This window comes from Citrus sinensis, chromosome 4, assembly GCF_022201045.2.
Source record: "Citrus sinensis cultivar Valencia sweet orange chromosome 4, DVS_A1.0, whole genome shotgun sequence".
Taxonomy (NCBI): domain Eukaryota; kingdom Viridiplantae; phylum Streptophyta; class Magnoliopsida; order Sapindales; family Rutaceae; genus Citrus; species Citrus sinensis.
Genome location: NC_068559.1, coordinates 10,847,291 through 10,868,247, shown reverse-complemented (window position 1 = coordinate 10,868,247; position 20,957 = coordinate 10,847,291). Strand labels below are relative to the sequence as shown.

The 20,957-nt window shown below is 32.8% G+C and overlaps 2 protein-coding genes across 2 annotated transcripts; both read left to right on the top strand.

Moving 5' to 3' along the window:
• The first annotated feature begins 13,421 nt into the window (after positions 1–13,421).
• Positions 13,422–15,476, top strand: LOC102608655 (uncharacterized). Its single transcript, XM_052440079.1, has 3 exons — positions 13,422–14,270; positions 14,413–14,517; positions 14,607–15,476. The coding sequence occupies exons 1-3, from the start codon at positions 13,437–13,439 to the stop codon at positions 15,474–15,476; spliced, it is 1,809 nt and encodes a 602-aa protein (XP_052296039.1). The 5' UTR covers positions 13,422–13,436.
• A 3,851-nt stretch (positions 15,477–19,327) lies between these two features.
• On the top strand, positions 19,328–20,586 carry LOC102619727 (inactive protein RESTRICTED TEV MOVEMENT 2). Its single transcript, XM_006485461.4, has 2 exons — positions 19,328–19,511; positions 19,644–20,586. The coding sequence occupies exons 1-2, from the start codon at positions 19,394–19,396 to the stop codon at positions 20,453–20,455; spliced, it is 930 nt and encodes a 309-aa protein (XP_006485524.1). The 5' UTR covers positions 19,328–19,393; the 3' UTR covers positions 20,456–20,586.
• Positions 20,587–20,957: the final 371 nt, after the last annotated feature.

Below are 20,957 nucleotides of genomic sequence, written 5' to 3'. Positions count from 1 at the left end.
TGGCTTAAGGAAGGGGATCGAAATACAAAATTTTTTCATGTAAAGGCTTCTGTAAGAAAAAAGAACAAGATTTGGGGAATTCTGGATGACGAAGATAAGTGGACAAAGGAAGCAGAGGATGTAGAAAGGATATTTTGTGATTACTTCGCAAATCTGTTCACATCAACATATCCCACCCAAGCCCAAGTAGAAGCTGCACTACAAGGGATTCCAATTAAAATAACAAAGGAGATGAATGAGATTCTAGACCATCTATTTTCAGAAGATGAAATTTCAGCTGCCCTTTTTCAAATGTGCCCAACAAAGGCACCAGGCCCAGATGAACTCCCGGCAGCATTTTTTCAGAAGCATTGGAAATCAGTGGGCAAAGGAGTGTTGACAACATGCGTGCACATTCTCAACGACGGAGGTAGTATCGCTCCTTTGAATCATACTCCTATTGCCCTAATCCCAAAAGTTAAAAAGCCTAGAAAAGTGACTGAATATAGGCCTATTAGTTTATGTAATGTTATATACAGAATTGTAGCCAAAACCATAGCTAATAGGCTTAAACAAATCTTGCATCTCATCATAGCTCCAACTCAAAGTGCTTTTGTCCCTAATAGGCTTATTACTGATAATATCATCATAGGCTACGAATGTCTCCATAAAATCAGATCCAGCAAAAGCAAAAAAGGCGGTTTAATCACACTAAAGCTGGATATAAGCAAAGCTTATGATATGGTGGAATGGAGGTTCTTAGAAAGCACCTTGAGAAGATTAGGCGTTTCTAAAAAATGGGTTGATTTAATCATGAGGTGCATCACAACATCATCATTCTCTGTGTTGATAAATGGTGTAGCAAAAGGTTTGATCCACCCTCAAAGAGGGCTGAGACAAGGGTGTCTGTTGTCCCCGTACTTGTTCATTTTGTGTGCAGAAATGTTCTCTAATTTGTTGTTGCAGGCTGAATCCCAACAATTAATTCATGGGCTAAAATTTAGTAAAGACTTGTCGATTACACACCTCCTCTTTGCAGACGATAGTTTATTTTCACCAAAGCTACTACGGAGGATTGCACCAATTTCAAGGCTATCTTCGACTGTTATGCGACAACTTCGGGACAGATTTTTAACTTCAAGAAGTCTTCAATGTTTTTCAGTAGGAACACCTCAACTGGTCAGATGGAAACAATAAAGAATATTTTTCAGCTCCATGTGGTTTTGAGACATGAAAAGTATTTGGGATTGCCATCTATGGTGGAAAGAAAGAAGATAAATTTTTTCAATTATATCAAACTAAGAGTTCTTAGTAAGATATCAAATTGGAACAGCAAACTTTTTTCAAGTGGGGGAAAGGAAGTGTTGATTAAAGGTGTTGCTCAGACTGTCCCTGTGTATGCTATGAGTGCTTTCAAGCTTCCGTTGGGCTTATGTGCAGACATTTAGCAAGCGATTGCAGGTTTCTGGTGGGGCTCGAAAAGAGATCAAAGGCATATCCATTGGGTAAGATGAGAAAGAATGCAGTACAAAAGGAAAAGGAGGAATGGGTTTCAAAGACCTGTCATGCTTCAACCAAGCATTGGTGGCAAAGCAAAGTTGGAGGATTATTCAATTCTCAAATTCACTGCTAGCTAAAGACTTGCAAGCAAGATACTATAAGCATTCTGATTTTCTAAAGGCTATGCTAGGATATAAACCCTCTTTCATTTGGAGGAGTATTCTATGGGGAAGGCAGGTAATGCACATAGGCTTAAGATGGAGAATTGGAAATGGGGAGAATGTGCAAATTTACAATACCAATTGGATTCCTAGACCTGTGACTTTTAAGATTTTATCTCAACCAACCCTGCTTGAAGGAACTATGGTATCTTGCTTGATTAATAAAGAGCACAAATGGAATGAAAACATGATTAGACAACACTTTATGCCTGAGGATATAGAAAGAATAATGCAGATTCCTCTCCCGAGATGCCCTGAACTTGATGAGCTTTTGTGGGCTTATGACAAGCAGGGTATATACTCTGTTAAGAGCGGTTATCAAATAGCTTTTCACCTCAAGTTTCCAAACTGGCCTAGCATTTCAAATTCCAAACTAACTGAGTGGAATGTTATATGGAAGCTTGAAATCCTAGCAAAGATAAAAAACTTCATGTGGAGAGTAGCTCAGGATTTGTTGCCAACTACTGAGAACTTATGGAAGATGAAAATTGTGCAAGATCCTTGGTGTCCAAGATGTGGCAGCAAAGGGGAGAATGTCTTCCATGCTCTGTTCGCGTGCAAAGCATCTCAGAAAATGTGGAAGCTTATTGATTTTAAAGAAGATTTAGAACATATTACCAATCAAGATGTGTTGAGTGTACTGCAGGGGTTGATGGAAAGAAGAACTATAAGAGACATAGAGTTAATTGTGGCAATATACTAGGCTATTTGGCATTCAAGGAACCTTTTTGTTTTTGAAAAAAAGAATGAAGATGGTCAGATATCAATAGCTAAAGCTGAAGCAACTGTGGAATCGTATAGAAGAATCAAAGCCCCTCAACAGCAAGATAATCCTCTTCAGGCAGCCTCAACTCAGCCAAGTTGGAAACCACCTCCTGAAGGCTGGTTTAAAATGAATGTAGATGCAGCCATCAAGACGAAAGACCAATTGGTTGGACTGGGAATTGCCATCAGAAATCACAAAGGAGACTTCATAGCTGCTGCTATGAAGAAGTCTAGATATTATGGCAGTATAGCAGCTGCAGAAGCTGAAGCAGCACATTGGGGGCTGGAAATTGCAGAAAATGCAGCATGCATCCCACTGATTATTGAATCAGATTGCCAAGACGTGGTGAATTTAATCACAAAAAAGAAGAGTAGCAAGGTGGAGATTTTTTGGACTATCTCGGACGTTCACGAAAGGCTGAAAAGATTGAACCAAGTCACTTTTCAACATACCCCCAGAAGCTGTAATAGTATTGCTCATACTTTAGCTAGTTTAGCTTTAAAAGTTGTGGAACCTATTATTTGGTTGGAAACTTGCCCAACTCACTTGCTGTACTTGTTCTCCTAGTTTTATCTATGAAAGTTACACTTTCTTATTAAAAAAAATAACGGAAAAAAAGCCATTCAAGATTTCATAATTGTCTTACAGATATGTTTTTGATGATTATGCCCTTCAATTATAAAAGTCTAAAAACTGATTTTAAATACGGTACAAGAAAACTAGCAATAGATAACAAACACTTCATGATAGATTCTAAAGAAAAAAAACCCTATATCATGAACACATGACAACTTTGTGATGGATTTCAAATCTATCAATAATTTATGATAAACTCATGACAGATTTTTTTGTCTATCAAGAATTTATGATATATTCGTGATAGATTTTTTCTCCATCAAGAACTTATGATATACTCATGACGAAATTTTATTCTATCAAGAATGTATGATCGGATTCTAATGTTTGTTTTATTCTAATACATTCGACCGAATTTATTGTATTATTTTTAAAAAAGAAATATTTTTACTGAGTGAGTGAGGGAGCCACCATTTATTCAAGTTGAAATAGTGTCATTTCACTTATTAATTAAAAAGATTAATTATTTTAATTTAAATTTTTAGGACAAAAATAAAAATTAAATGCACCGTTTTTTATACTTATTGTACTTAAGTATTGAAATTTTTAAACATTCACAACACGTTTAAAAATCAAAAACCCTAAATACTCTATATCTCATTATTCAGTTGTAGAAAATGACTTTTACTAAGGCCACTGACACTATGCTAAAGTGTCAATATTAGATTAAATAAGTAGTTTTTTCTACTTTTATGTTAAAGCATCAGTAATAAGTGATATTATCCTAAAAGTGTTTGTAAACGGCGATAATGCAGTATTATTAACCTTCTAGCATCCAAAACGAGTAAAAGATCAAACGCTGTAATAGGATAAAATGTCAAATTTTTAATTTAATTTATATTTTTATATCTCTTTTCTCTTTCAACGATGCCATTTACAACACTGCTATCCAAGGGATTTTTATTTATATATGACAAAATCATGCACATTTTACACAAATACGACAACTTTTATTCACATTAAGTGTGTAAGACATTTTGGTGGTCTTTAGTCTAAATTGTCCTTATCATCTCCAACAAAAGCATGCGTCCAGCACTGTAATGCCCCCAACACTCTTAAGTTGTTATCAAACACTTACTAAACTCATCACTTTCCCTCAACAAACTCAAACAGCTCCAGGAATTTCTTCAACACAATCTTTATACATCAACTTTGCTATTGTAGGAAGCTGCACACTTTTGAAAGAAACTGCATTGTCTTCAATATTTATATTTATCATAAGGGTTAGTTTTGATGTTTACTTAAAATTAAAAGTATTGGTTGTTGTTGTTTAGCCTTTTTTTTTGGTAAAATGTGACCGATTATACTTAAATATACATGTTATTTAACCTTTTTTCCAAGACATTTGTGGTGTTTGATCTTGAGTTTGTTTGATTCATGGTTATAGATCATTTTCTTGACTTCTACCTCGTTCACCAACCTCCTCATGCCAATCAGTATTGTAAAACCAACTTATATAATCTTGTTCCTTCTCACTAGGTAGCTAGCATGCAATTCTTCAAATACAGTAACCTATGTAAAAAAAGGATAAAATTAGTATAATAAAATAATTTCAAAACAATGTGTGTGTGTGTGTGTATTAATATTTCACTCTTACAATACACACGTTTTTATTATTGAAAATGTACTTCAGGAGGTCATCATATTGAACATTGCGCAATGTAGTCCAATTAAGAATTCGAGGAATCCTATTCTTATTATGCACGGCAAACTCTCCGAGAAAATCAAGCATTGCCTCGTAAGCCCATATCTATATAGTTAACAGAAAAATAAATTATTAGGAAAATAATGATTTGCTATTTAATTAAATGATAAAGTTTAAAACCAGTTAATTACCTGAAACACCATTGGAAATCCAGCAAGGGTGTATGCCTCATTCTTGTGTTTGGGGTCTTCTATAATCTTCTTCTTATGTATTCTCACACGATCTACTAAAGTTTTTTTCAAACTTTTTAAATTCTTCATGAAACAAACACGACCCCAAGGATAACTATTAAAGTCCTCAAAATTGTCCATGTGTCGCACATGTTCAGCTTGAACCTTGGTTTTCGAATCCTTTCCAAGGAAAACAGCCTCTAAAAAAGTACGACATAGCAAGCTTTACAATTTTTCTATTGTCTGTTGATGTGTTCATGAACAATTGCTCTAACTTGGAGGTGGTATATCTTCAAGACCATCCATTAACTCTTCCTATAAACTAGCACATCCATCACCATCCATATTGTTTGTGTTGGGTTTATAGAGAGGTTTACAATTCAAACCAGTAACTTGTGCAAACTCCTCCATAAGCAAAAGGCTATTTATAATGGTACCAGAAAATTGTAAATATTGGGTATTAATAAGATGTCCAAAGCAGGATGCCTTAAACATATCCATCTGATTTTGATTCTTGCTAAAACGCTCTTGGATATTCTTAATTGCTTTTATATTGGGAGAGTGTTGACACTTTGGCCTTGAAATGATCAGCTTCATTTATTTTTGTTTTCAATATAAGTGTCATCCTAAAAAGAAATACACATTTTGTTATCAAAATAACATAGCACTTTATAAAAATTCAATCAATTCTTTAAATTCTCAACTTCTGAACTAAACAAGTCTAGAAATCTATTTTACACGATTCAAATAATTCTAATGGCAACTAGCAACATAATAGAAGTTATCCAAACAAGACATCATCTTTATCATCCTCAAATAGCATCCTCAATTATGAATTCTAAAAGCTGTACATCTATGGTAAATTCAAAAGTAATAAATCCTAGATTGTCAAAACTAAAAAATACATAGTTCTATGGTTAACTAACCTTCAATATTTTGTTGTAATGCTCAATTTTGTCTATTCCGATGAGACACATATGAACGACCGACGCAAATAGAGGTTGACAGTGCAAGAACTTGATTCCCCTACTGTCTAACTTCTAAACCTCGGGACGTCTTCTTTCTCAACTTCCTAACTCAAGTTTTCTCTTTTTTTAAAGTTAGTTACTGCTAAAGGTATTTGTGTACTTTCACTTATCATTGAGTCATAGTCTTGACATGTAAACAATTAGGTTATAGTCTTGGCATTTAGCAAGGATTGAGTCATATCTGCTGCAATTTCCTAGCTATCCAGCACTTACAAAAATTTGTAGGTTCCCTCTATTTCTGCCATCACTAAACACGTTCCCTCTCAAATTCACCAAATCTAAAATCCTAAACCAGTTCCCATTTTCAATCAAAGCAACTTGAAGCCACAAAAATCAATTTCAATAGTTGTAAAACCCTAGCTCACCACACCAATTTTTCTTGCGACGCCAGTCTTTCAACTCCTAGCTCTCTTAACTGTAACTCCTTCAAACCCTAGCTCGAATTTATTAAAAAGCCTAGAAATTTTATGATGAAAGGTTAGAGTTTCAAGATAGTCTTGGATCGATTGATCGATTAGAATGTCAAAAAGTAAGAAAATCATGTTGAAGAGCTCGGACGGAGAAGTATTTGAGGTCGATGAAGTGGTGGCATTGGAATTGCAATGATCAAGCACATGATTGAGGATGATTGCGCCGTTGACAGAATCCCTTTGCCCAACGTCACCATTAAGATCTTCTATAAGGCCATCAAGTACTGTAATAAGCATGACGAGGCATCTATGTTCGACGATCTTGCCACTACTAGCATCGATGATGATCTCAAGGCTTGGGATGCCGATTTGGTCAAAGTCGATTAGGCCACTCTCTTTACCGTTGTTAGTCGGCCTCTTTTTGTTTTCTTAATTATCAGTTGATTCATTTTAAATTGTGTTTAGGTATCTTGGTTTTGTATTTATTTCTCGATTAATTTTAGGATTTTTTTTTAAAATTGGCTGTTGATTAATTGATAAAATCAAATATATGATTTTGTTTAAAGATTGTTAGTGGAAAGTCTTTTTCCACTTAGACCAGAAAGTTTGGCTTTGGTTAAATATGGATTGTTAATCAGAATTTTGAGTTCTTTTAATAAAAAATCTAATGAAGGATGGGTTAGGAATGAGAAATTTTTTGTAATGATTTTGCACTTTGGTAATTACTTTATTTGAAAGCAACTTCATATGTTAACTATTTTTTTTTAATAAATTTGTTCTGTGCGAGTAGTAGCTCCATACCCAAAAAGAACGGCCAAAGTTCATGATTTCAAGAGGTGGCAAAGCATAACAATGGAGATGATTGTTGGCTTGTAATTTATGGGAAGGTTAGCTCATCTAACTTAGTAGCTGTTTGATTTACTTGTTAATTTTTTCTTGATCGCATGGATTTGTCCAGTTTGTTTTCGGTTTTTTGCATAGCCTAAAGAAATTCTCTTTTTTTTAATCTAATATTTATTAGCTTTATCTAAGAATCATTTTGGTTCAATATAGAGAAGTTTTAGAGATACAGATCTAGATGTAAATTTTTTAAGACCCAATTAAGGTGAGAACAAGAGATAAACACGCTATTGAAACACTGGAAGTTTATATGATTCTTTTAATTCTTTTTTTCCAATCCCGGGGTATTATTAGTAGTAGTTTATTGTAGTATGTATAGTGTTTGAGAGAATTAGAAAATGGTAACATGCCATTGAAAGTTTGTACAATTCTTAATATTTTTGAATTTTAATTTACAATTCTTAATGTTTGTGAATTTTCATTGCTAAATTAAAACATAGCAAGAATTTTTAGTCTCCAAGTTCGTTTGCTGACCATTTTCTTTATTGCTTTAACTTTTGTTTTAGAAAAGTTGCTTGCTATGAATGGCCCTGCTTTAGTTGGCATAAAACAAATACGTTCCTACAGCTTGTGAATCTTATATCTTTCATGGATTTTTTTTTTCAATTTGCTTGAACTGGAAAGAACTAGATTGTTTTGTGTATGTTTGAGTTTTCTTTATGCTAATTTCCCAGTAGACTGCTCATCATTTTTGAAATTCTAAAGGAGTTAATGGTAAATATTAGCGAGAATTTAGAATCTGGTGTTGTTTGGTTTTTCAAGATGTTTGATCAAAGTGAGGTAAATGCTCTTACTACACATTTGGTCCACGAATTATGAAGTGCTTCACTTTACCTAAGGTAGTGCAATTAATGATTTTGTTCAACGCGGTCGAGTTTGATTACTTTAGAAATTCATAATTAGGTATTTGCATAACTGTTTAGATGTCTATCTTTTTCTTGAACTGTATGAATTTTTATTTGATGTTATGTTATATTTTCCTGATGTTTTTATTCATTTCCTTAAGTTATAATGTTTCTAATGCTATATTTGCTTCTATTTTAGAGCTAGTTTTGAGATGGATACCCCTATTGCAACCGTAATGCCTGATACTCCTATTATCCCAAGTTCTTCCATTGGGAACAATGAGCATATTAAATTTTGAACACAAATCTAAGTAGATAATGCAAAAAAGTTGTTCAAACATCTTAAATGTAATAGGATGGATGATCTGAATTAGGCACATCTACTGTATATTGTCATTTGCAGCTAATAAAACTGTAGATGATTTATGTATATTGTGAAGATGAACAATGGGTAGGATTCAAAGTTTTAGGAGGGAATGAGAAGAATTTTTGAGGTTATCAAGTAGAAGGATTTGGATGATTATTTGAGGTCGAGTGACATCACTTTGAAGTTTAATAAAAAGTTGAATAGCAAAATATGCTCATGCTAATTATTATACCTAAATATTTTGCTTGTTGTAATTTTAAAAAAGAAAAGTAGTATAATTGATGCAGCGGAAGTTTAATGTTCAAAATATTCCGTTGATTCTAGAGAATACCGGAACAAAAGAACAACTAAATTCACGTTGATTCAAAAGAATACCGCGAATTTAGGGGTTAAGACTCGTTGATTCCGTAGAATACCGAGAATTAACTAAACTCAAATACTCACAAAGAGATTTGAAAATTGAAAATATTATTGAAATCGAACATATATGCTCCAAAAGATACAAAAGACACTTATTTATACTAACTAAGAGACTTATCCTAATTTGATTAGAAAACCTATTTTAATAAGACTTATACCTAAATTAGGAATATTACTCAAATAAGCAATGCCTAAACAATAAAACTCTAAATAGGAAACCAAATTAAAGTAGAATACAAATTAATTAAAATATTCCTAAATATTATAAATTTAAATCTAATTAATTTTTCTTCAATTTCTTGCTCTGCATCAATAATGCTAACATTGTTCTCCTCGTGGTGCTATAATCGGGGGCTGCCTGTAAGGAATTTGCAGGTACAATTAGACTTCTATTTTTCAGAGATACAAGTTAGGGGAGACAAGGTAAAGATGTTATGCTACGGGGCTTTGAGTATCCTCTAGCTCTTTTATTTAAAGTGCTTTCCAACTTGTAAATCTTTAAATTTGGAATAATTTTAAATGTACAATACCCGCACACACACAAGGTGTTGAGAAATTATTATGTAGCCAAATAAAAATGTATTGATTTGTCTTTTGAGTACATTAACTATTGTAAAAGCTGAAATAATTTAGCTTGACAAATATCTGCAAGTTCACTTTCCTCATTATAAGTCTGTTTGGATGTGCTTATTTGGTCAAAAAAAATTCTATTACAGTAAGAAATAGTATCATGGTCCATCTAAAAGAATTTGAGTGTTGGCATGCGATAGAATTGCTAGTGTTAAAATATAACGAGGAGAGAGATCTCAAGAAAATGTGGATTGTTAATTACATTTATTGGCATTATAGTAATACTAATGAACTTTTTTCTCCTTTTATCAGATTAGGCAGTCGAATTGTCAATTATATTTTCTTGTAGCTTCTATGTTATCTTCGGAGGTACGATATATATTTTCATTTGGATAGTTCAGATTATAAAAAATAACTAACTATTAGACCGTAAACCATTATTAAGGTGTGCATGTTTGTTCATAGCTACGCTGGTTATTGTTTTACTTTTCTTGAACGGGAATAGGATGCGGAGTTGCGGGACTAGTATTGTCATGACCCAACCCAGACCTGACAAGATATTGTCCGCTTTGGGCCTTAACAAGGCCCGCACGGATTTGTTCTTGGGGCGCCCATACACCCCAAAACGCGTCTTGCCAATTAAGGTGTGGATCACCCCTTATAAACCCAGCATCTCTCCCGTGCTTTGCCGATGTGGGATTCGCCTAGGGTGTTACATACACCCCCCCTTGGGGACTCAGCGTCCTCGCTGAGGTTTGCCCCACCATCGCTCAAGAGGACACGCGGAGCCGCTCTGATACCATAATGTCATGACCCAACCCAGACCTGACAAGATATTGTCCGCTTTGGGCCTTAACAAGGCCCGCACGGATTTGTTCTTGGGGCGCCCATACACCCCAAAACACGTCTTGCCAATTAAGGTGTGGATCACCCCTTATAAACCCAGCATCTCTCCCGTGCTTTGCCGATGTGGGATTCGCCTAGGGTGTTACAAGTATTCTTGAGGCCAACAATTGAGGGCATGTTGAAATAATAGAGAGGCTATTTGGGATATTTTGTGAAATTTGGGATTTTTGTAGTCTGAATAATTCAATGGATATCGGGTTTTTTTTTGGATTATTTGTATCATATTTTATATTTATAAATTTATTCTAAAAATATATGTGCAGAATTTGAGAGTTCTAATAATAATAAGAAAACTTTAATATTAATTCAATACAAATAATAAAAACAATATAATTCAAAATAATCATGCTTTAAAGTAATTTTAATATTGAGATATAATAACAATTTCTTGCCAAAAAAATTAAAAAATGCCAAAATTTTAAATAATTTTTATTTTTTACTAAAATATTGTGTGACATGCATATGATTATTAAAATTTATCATAAATTTATAACAGAAAATTTTTTATAAAAAATGAGTGATATTAACATAGACGATAGATAGATTGTTCATTATACACTTTTTATATGACAGTTATTGTCCATCATTTATTATTTATTTTCTCATAGTGATAATATTCTATAATAAATACAAATATAATATTAAACTAAATTTTAATAGTCATGTGCATGTCACACAATATTTTAGTAAAAAAAAATTATTTAAATTTTGGCAATTTTAATTTTTTTGGGCAGGAAATTGTTATTATTTCTCAATATTAAAATTACTTTAAAGCATTATTATTTTGAATTATATTGTTTTTATTATTTGTATTGAATGAATATTAACGTTGTTGTCGTTATTATTATTAGAACTCTCAAATTTTGCATATATATTTTTAGAATAAATTTATAAATAAAAAATATGATACAAATAATCCAAAAAAAACGGATATCTATTGAAATATTCAGACTACAAAAATAAAAAATGAGTGACAATAACACAGACGATAGATAGATTGTTTGTTATACACTTTTTTTTATGACAGTTATTGTCCATCATTTATTATTTATTTTCTTGTAGTGATAGTATTCTATAATAAATAAAAATATAATATTAAAATAATTGTATTCTGAATAGTTTTAATTTTTAAAATTCAAAATTTTTTATTAAAAAGCGGCCAGTGAGTTGAGCCCATCTTGGATGGCCAAGCTTGGGGTAATCCTGATCGTGGGAAGACCAAACATAGGCTTGGTAAAGCCTAGCCCGGCCTATCAATTTGCGATTGGTAATTAATATTGAAGAAATATCTATAACTAATCCAGCGAGATTCTTTATTTTAAAATTATTTTAATCGTTTGAGATACTAAAATCAAATACAAGAGAGGCTAAAAATCAAAAATTGAAAAATGGCATATTGGATAGATTACCCATGTTTACATAATCGAAGAGAAAGAGTTCATAAGGAGATAAAGCGATAAAAAGGGAGAAGGAGACAATAAATTTTAGAGTTAACATATTAGTTTTATTACTTGAGTTAGCTATCAAAAGGATATATTTTCGTGTTTCTTAACGAAAATTAAAAGTAAATTAAATCTTCAAGGTATGGCTTGTTACTAGGGCAAGCTTTGTGGTAATGGTGGGTAATGAGCACTGTTTAGGGTTGCTAGTCGGTTAAGGTAGGGATTTTGTGGTGATTTCGATCAAGAAGATAATTCCTCTTTGATCAAGGCTGAATAATGGTTTTAGATTTGTTGTTTGCGGGTAAATTGCAGAGAACTTGAGAGTTAAGTTGCCAGGGTGAATACCTTAAATTCTTGTTTAAAACAGTAAAAGGGTAAGTTACCGATCTTTTCCACTTTATTGTAGGCAAGAGATTGTCTTTGCTCTTTGAATGAGATAATAACTTGTTTATTAGATTACCTTGCTTAGCTATCAGGTAACGTCAAACGTGACTTATTGGAGTAGTTTATCTCTAAAACGATGCTATTTTATAGGATCTACGACAAGGTCTCACGGGCTTAGTCCAAGATTTCTGCTGAATTAGCGATCTTGTGCAGCTTAAATATGGGCCTATGCATTAATACACTGTTTGGGCTATCTATGATCCTCATGAGACTATTTGTTCTCCAATAGCCTATTTAACATGGCATTTTCTATGAATTTAAGATCTCCTAAGTAAGTTTGATCATTGGTTCAATGCAACTGAGCCTTACTAATTGTTTTTAACATTAAATATTAATATCTTTTCTATAAAAAAATTAATATTAATAAAAATCATCATTTAAATTATTTTATTTTATCTAAAAGTTAGAAAATAATTTCTAAGAGTTCATTCAGAATTTTAACTTAAAAATTAGCTATCAAATTTTTTTTTCAAATTACCTACAATCACAAGAATTAGTGGTAAAATTAAAAATCTGTCATCCCTATCACCCACTAAACAATGTATTTCGGCATTTAAGAAGGAAAACCAATGCTAAATTAAAAGCTTTTGTCTTAAATATGCTTAAAAGTTTGTGTCCCAATTGTATATAAGAAATTAGCTACTTCTAAATTGGATAGAAGAATATACTTAAAAGCCCGAGTCTTAATCCCTTAAAAATCTTACGAAAATTTAGATAAAGAGATAATCCAAATCATAATTCTAATATAAGAAATTAGTTAATTCTAAATTAGATAGAAGAATAACTTTCATTTAAACTTTAACTAGTAAATCACAGTTCACTTTCATATGTAAGAATTAGTGGTCTAAAATCTAAAATCTAAATATAAATCATGTTGGACCTATTATTTAGGCAAAAATAATCCCCTTAATTTTGGGTGTTTAAATTGCTAAGATTAGCAAATAAATTTGGTTACAAGTACGTGCGTCTTATCCCATCGAAACTGTTCAAGTTGTGGAGCAACGGACTTAATCAGAACCCATTGCCAGTAGAAATAAAATATGAAGACGAAAAGAAGTTTGATTCCCTTAGTGGGAATTCTGTTTTGGTGTTGCTGTGGCTTGCTGGTCGATGGGAATGATGGTCCAATGATATACAAAGATCCAAAGCAGCCAGTGGAGGTTAGGGTGAAGGACTTATTGAGCAGAATGACTCTTGGGGAGAAGATTGGGCAGATGACCCAAATTGAAAGGGTTAATGCCACTTTTGATGCGATGAAGAATTACTTCATCGGAAGTGTTTTGAGCGGCGGAGGGAGTGTGCCATCTCCAAATGCAACAGCGCAGCAATGGATTGATATGGTTAATGATATTCAGAGAGGAGCTATGGCAACACGTCTTGGCATCCCAATGATTTATGGAGTTGATGCTGTTCATGGACACAACAACGTGTATAAAGCTACAATTTTCCCACATAATGTCGGCCTTGGAGCCACCAGAGATCCTAATCTTGTTAAGAGAATTGGTGCTGCAACTGCACTTGAAGTTCGAGCAACTGGCATTCCATATGCCTTTGCCCCATGTATCGCGGTTTGCAGAGATCCTAGGTGGGGAAGGTGCTATGAGAGTTACAGTGAGGACGCAAAACTTGTTCAACAGTTTTCTGTTATCATCTCTGGATTACAAGGAGATGCACCAAGCAAGCAAGTCAAGAAAGGTAGACCTTTTGTTGGTGGAAAGGACAAGGTGGCAGCTTGCGCAAAGCACTATGTTGGGGATGGTGGCACGGTTAATGGCATTAATGAAAATAACACCATTGTCACCACAGAACAACTGTTCGATATTCACATGCCTCCTTACTGGAGTGCGTTGGATCAACGCGTCTCCACTGTTATGATTTCGTATTCCAGTATTAATGGAAAGAAGATGCATGCTAACAAAGAATTGGTTACTGAGTATCTCAAGGAAAAGCTAAAGTTCAAGGTAATTAATTAATTTTCTTGCTTGCATGCATCTATATATTCATCAGTCAATATATAATATATCTATCTATCTATGTATCTGCTTAATTAATTAACTGAAATTAAATTAATTATTATACTGTCGATCGATGCACATTATTCAGGGTTTCACCATCTCAGATTGGGAAGGAATTGACAGGATTACATCTCCACCACATTCCAACTACACTTACTCAGTTCAAGAATCAGTTTTGGCTGGCCTTGACATGGTATGTGCAGTGTGTGTGTCAGCGTATTAATTCTTATACTATTAATTAATTTATTAATTAATCCATCCAATATCCCCATGTACGTACAGATCATGGTTCCTTACCTATACCCCGAGTTCATTAATATCCTCACAGATCTGGTGAATAAGAAAGTGATCCCAATGAGGAGAATTAATGATGCTGTTAAGAGGATTTTGAGGGTCAAGTTTGAAATGGGACTTTTTGAGAACCCGTATGCAGATAACAGTTTTGTTAACAAACTTGGTTGCAAGGAACACAGAGAGTTAGCGAGAGAAGCTGTAAGGAAATCACTTGTGTTACTGAAAAATGGGAAGCAACAATCTCCTCCTGTACTTCCACTTGAAAAGAAATTGCCGAAGATTCTAGTGGCCGGAACACATGCTGACAATTTGGGATATCAATGCGGCGGCTGGACAATTGAGTGGCAAGGAGATAGTGGAAATAACTACACGGAAGGAACTACAATTCTTCGAGCCATTAATGCCACAGTTGACGCAAGCACACAAGTTGTTTTCAGTGAGAGGCCTGACTACAACTTTGTCAAGGACAACAACTTCTCAATTGGCATTGTGGTTGTAGGAGAGGTGCCATATGCTGAAACAAAGGGTGATAACACAAACCTTACACTCCCATGGCCAGCTCCTGATATAATTAACAATGTTTGCAAAGCTACCAAATGCGTGGTTGTGCTTGTATCTGGCCGCCCGCTAGTCATCGAGCCCTATGTTGAGGCCATGGATGCTCTTGTGGCTGCATGGCTTCCTGGAAGTGAAGGACAAGGTGTGGCTGATGCTCTTTTTGGTGATTCTCCTTTCACTGGAAAATTGTCAAGAACTTGGTTCAGAAGAATTGATCAAGTACCCATGAACTTTGGTGACCAAAATTATGATCCACTCTTCCCCTTTGGATTTGGTCTTCAGACCACGAAAGTTTATTAATTTAATTCATGACATGTATATACACATAATATTCATTTGTATTTCTATTTTATTTCTAATTAATTAATGCAATAAATGATAAATATTGCATGCATATACGTAATTAGGTAAACTATTATTTTTTTTTATTTTTTCCAACAAAATTAATTTAATAAAATTATTATTATTTCAACATCATATTCGTCATTTGCATGCATTTTTCTACTGAATTTGTTTTTTAGCCCCTACCATCTTTATCTTGCCCTTGCATCGTCAAGGTTAACATAGCATCCGAATGCCCTCGGAATCCTCAATTTACTTAAGTCATCAAAATTCTCTATTTGTATTGATGTCCCTTGAGAAATTTATCTAGTTAGGTGGTATGCTTTATTCCTGTTAATTCAGAAATGGGTGGCATCAGTAATATATAATGGAAAATGATAAAGAAGGCATGATAACACTATGATAAAAATATTTGTCTTTTTGTGACTTTTTAAATTTTTTTTAATGATTTACATTTTTCTTTTTCTAAAAATCCTCAAAATTGACTTGAAAATATTAATTTTCTTATCATTGTTTTATACTTTATTATAGTTATATTCTTTTAGCATTGCCAATATACAACTGCAATTAATTGTCTGAAACCCAACTTGATCAAATTAATACTCGTCTCATTTTAATTTTTTTGACATGGATCTTCTCTTTGAAGTAGTCATAGGTCGCTCTTCTCAAATATCAACGTACAAGGTTTTTATTGATGTCCCTTGAGAAATTTATCCAGCAAAATAGTATGCTGTATGCCTTTTAATTGAACAATGTGTGGCATTAGTAATTGCAATTGATATTCTGAAAAACGTCTTGATTGAATTTGGTACTCGGCTAAATTATCAATAAATGACGTGGTAAGAATTTAGTTTTATTTTAAAAAGTGTTGGTAAATTAAAACCTTAGAAAATTAATTAAATTCAATTAATAATTTGAAATTACTGTTTACAAATTATTATTCATCTGATATTGTTTACAGTCGCTTTCTATGAGTGACAATTCACAAGTTACTCTTCACCATCACTGTTCATAACACAATCCATGTTATTGATCATCACTTTAAATCTATTATATATGCTAGAAATATAAATTGCAGAAAATAAAACACAGAGAATTTTTTACGTGGTTCAAATCACAATCCTATATTCACTGGGCGACATTTTTCTAAAAACAGTTGCTATAGCCGGATCCCATATATTGAGGCATTCCCCAAAACCCTTATATTACTCTATGGTATCATTTATATTGTAAATTAACAATTTGCTAAAATTATAAATACTATTATTATGATATTTTATAAAACAATGACTCTATTCTTACCTTCTTTAAATTAGTAGATTTTATATAGTTCCAACATATTTAATTTGTAAAAATTTTACTGTATATATTATCCAACTGAAAGAACCAACAGTCAACTAGTTTTGAAAGTGCAAATCTAAACTTTGCCATGTTATGAGTGATTGGAGTTCTCTAAATAAGTTTGATTGAATTCATTGAAATTGTCAGGGTCTAAGCAGTCTGAACAAAATTAAATTCATCAAGGAACAATTTAATTTAAAATTAACTGATCAGTGTGGATAAATATACAAATTTTCTGACTTTTGTGTTTCTTGATGGAAAAAAGATAGACAACAATTATGCATAATTCCAACTTCAGCAAACCACAACTCCCAAGATAGATTGTGTTTATTTTATCATTTCAATAATTGGTCAAAATTAAAAAAAAAAATTTGATTTTAGAAAAGAACTTGGGTTAAGATGATAATAATAATATTTTACAGTTTTATTAATTATTTAGAATCAGTTTTTTTGCAAAAAATAATTTTAAATTTTTATAAAAAAAATTCATATATATTATAATAGCACATTTTTAAAGTAGAGCCGGCTAAGTTACGTTTAACTTAACTTACGCCAGATATAGCAATAGTAATGGGTCCCACCATTGTGCACTGTTACTGTGTCTAACGTAAGTTACGTTAAACGTAACTTAGCCAGAGCCTTTAAAAGTACGGTGTACAATGCATTTACTCAAATAATAATAATTATTAGCTTTGAAGTACACGCAATGACGGACCAAGCAGTATCATGGGGTGCTGGAGTCTCCCTAAACTAAAATTTCCTCCAAATCTATTTACTTAACAATGCCACTAGAGCCTAATTCTTCTTATTCTAAATTTAAGTTTCATTTGCTTGTTATCATCAGCAACACAAGTCGATTATGATGCAACTGCCATTATAATTAATGGAGAACAACAAGTTATCTTCTCTGGTGCAATTCACTATATCCTCGCAGCACTCCACAAGTACTGCATCCAAATAATTAATTTACAATTTCTCAAATCACTTGCACTTTCACATTTTCTTCTTCTTTTAACCCAAAAAAAAAAATTGCTACTTTGCTGCGAAAATATTATCTTTTTTTTTTTTTTGTTCCTAACAAGCCAAACATGATCCCACATTCAAAACAGTGCGCTATCATGTTTAGGAAAAATTATGGGCAATATTTTTTTGATCAACTAACATTGTTATTCTTTAAATATGCAAATTTTGATATGATTTATTTTTATATGCATTGTATTTGTGCAGATGTGGGTAGATCTTATACAGAAGGCAAAGGATGGAGGACTCGATGGAATTGAAACTTATATATTTGTGGAATGCTCATGAACCTCAGCGTTGGCAGGTGTCAATTATTATTATTATTATTATTATTATTATTATTATTATTATTATTATTATTATGTGCGATATGTATTATTATTGAAATAAACATACAAATTTAACTTGTTTAATATTCCTTTTGAGAAGAGATCAGTACAATTTCTTAGGAAATTTGGATTTTATCAAATTTTTAATTTTTAATTTGATATTTTTAAAACCGCGCGAAGTACGGTTCTATTTCCTAGTTTACTCTATAAAACAATTTCACTATTAGCTTCTTTTCTAATTCCTAAAAGCCTACAAGAATCCAACGTTTGCAAATCTTTAAAACTAAAGAATACAAAATTTAATTAATTATCATTACAAATGGTTATTTCTATTTACTTATATCGTAATAATTTAATTAATAATTTTTTTTGTTTATACAGTAATCAATTTGTTTTGTCTAATTTGTGTATATTATGTAGTATTGTTTTGTCTTGTACAATAATAGAAAAAAGAATTAGTGAATCGGTAAATGAGAATTTGAAGAGTCCTTGTTAAACCTTAGATCCAGGTCTTATCTTTTTTGTTTCTATTAAAATTGTTGAAATTAAGGCTATTATGATTATTTTTACTAAATTCGTTTTCTTATCTTTTCTTAGATACTAATATTAATTGTTATTAAGAATAGCCCTCTTAGATAAATTCTTTAGTTTCATCATTAAATTTATATGAAAACTACTATATATAATCATTTTTAGGTACGGACACCCTCATTTTTTTTTTATACGGACATGCTCTGAAGCCATATATGAGTGATTAGAGATCTTTTAAAACCAGTTTACTGTTGATTCTTTTAGTTGGATAACATATATAGTAAATATTTCACAAGAGAAGGCCTCCCACTATATATATATATATGTTAGTTTTGACGAGAAATGTGAACAGCCGACTATCGAAACTGCAGGTTGCAAAGAATATAGGGCAAACAAAGAATTTTTCCACTTTATTTGCAATAGAAGTTATACTTCACAAAAAACCAAAGGATTACCTAGAAGACTAGCTTATGATAAAACCCAAGCGACCAACAAAGAATAGTGTCTTTCTTAAGAAAGAACATTGTTAATCATCCCCAACATATAAATTATATATTACAAGAGTATAAAAGCACTTGCACATTGAAAGCAGTTTTATCCATTGACATTGCCATTTTGATAAAGAAAAAAAAAAATTCAACCAAAACAGATCCGATGGCTAAGACACCACAAATTGGTAATAAGTCTACTGAGAATCTTTTTGAAGATTTTCACCCCATGTCCGAATGGTTAGACGAACCAGAAAATAATATCCTACTTGTTCATCTTCCTGGTATGCTACTAGCTAGCTTATTCATTTGTATCGCGGATTCTTTACAAATAATAATTTTTTTTTCTTTCACCTTTTCAAATTCCATGCTAACTGTTTATTGAATAAAGCTTTACATATGTATATTCTTGGTAGATTTCACAAAGGAGCAAATCCGTATTACTTGCGTGCGTTCTTCTCGCATAGTTCGAGTAACTGGGGAAAGGCAACTTGGTGATGACAAATGGAGCCGATGCAATCAAGCTTTTCCGATCCCAAGTAATTGTAAGATTGATAAGATTCATGCAAAGTGGAATAATGCAATTCTTACAGTTACAATGCCAAAGGAAACTATAACACAGCCTCAGCCTCGAAAAGAGGAACCTAAAACTACCCAAAAGTCTCCAAAAGCAGCCGAACATAAGGAGCCAAAGTCTTCAAAGGACTTTCAACAAGTATCAGCTTCTCAAAAAGCAGCTGACGAGGAGCCAAAGTCTTCAAAGGACTTTCAACAAGCAGCAGCTTCTCCAAAAGCAGCTGATAAGGAGCCAAAGACCTCAAAGGACTTTCAGGAAATCACGGAAAAGCAAAATGAAGTGAAGAGCAATATTCATGGCGAAAAGAAAGAAGATGGGAAGAGCCCTGATGCTTTAACTGCTCAAAAATCTGATGAAACAACTTTCCCAAAAGATGCTGTCTCCATGAACCAAACGGATAAAACGAATGAGGTGGCCAAGGCTAAAAAAATTGACCAAATGACACAGAAAGGATTCACAATGCCTGAAAATGTAACAGAAAAGGAGGAAAAGAAAAGTATAACTGCTGCTGTCATGAAAGATGTGAAGGGAATAGCAACGGATCAAAATGAAGATAAACAATTATTGATAAACATCGGTGTGGCTGCTCTTGTGATTGTGGCCCTTGGTGCTTATGTCTCTTACAGCATCGGATCAAAATCCAAAGGCTAATATTTCTAAAATGTTCAAGTGTATTCGTGTATAATTTAACATTTCAGATGGTTTGAAATACTTTCTCATAAAGATTAGTCTGATGAGGAAGAAATCAATTGTTATGTTGCTGATTAATGAAATTTTTCCTCTCCTCGATATTTGAGAAATTGAAATGTTAAATGTTTTTAATTTAATTATTGCCCTAATTCTAATTTCTGATATTTTGTTCTAGCTGTTCTCACATCTTTGGAGGAGGCAACCAAATGGTAGATTTATTGGTTAATATGGATTTACATTGTGTAGCTTTTACTTTATTAATATTCTCCATCTATACAGATTCAACAGCTTTTAATTATTCAAGAATATTAATCGGCGGAGCTTTCCCACTTATAGATTTTCATGACTTCTTTTTTTGTTTAGCTCTTGTCGATATCTATATCCTTTTATGGTTTTGTGACTAGCCTTTGCTCTTTCTTTTCTCTCGTACTATTTTCATTTTTTTTTCAATTAATACATTTCC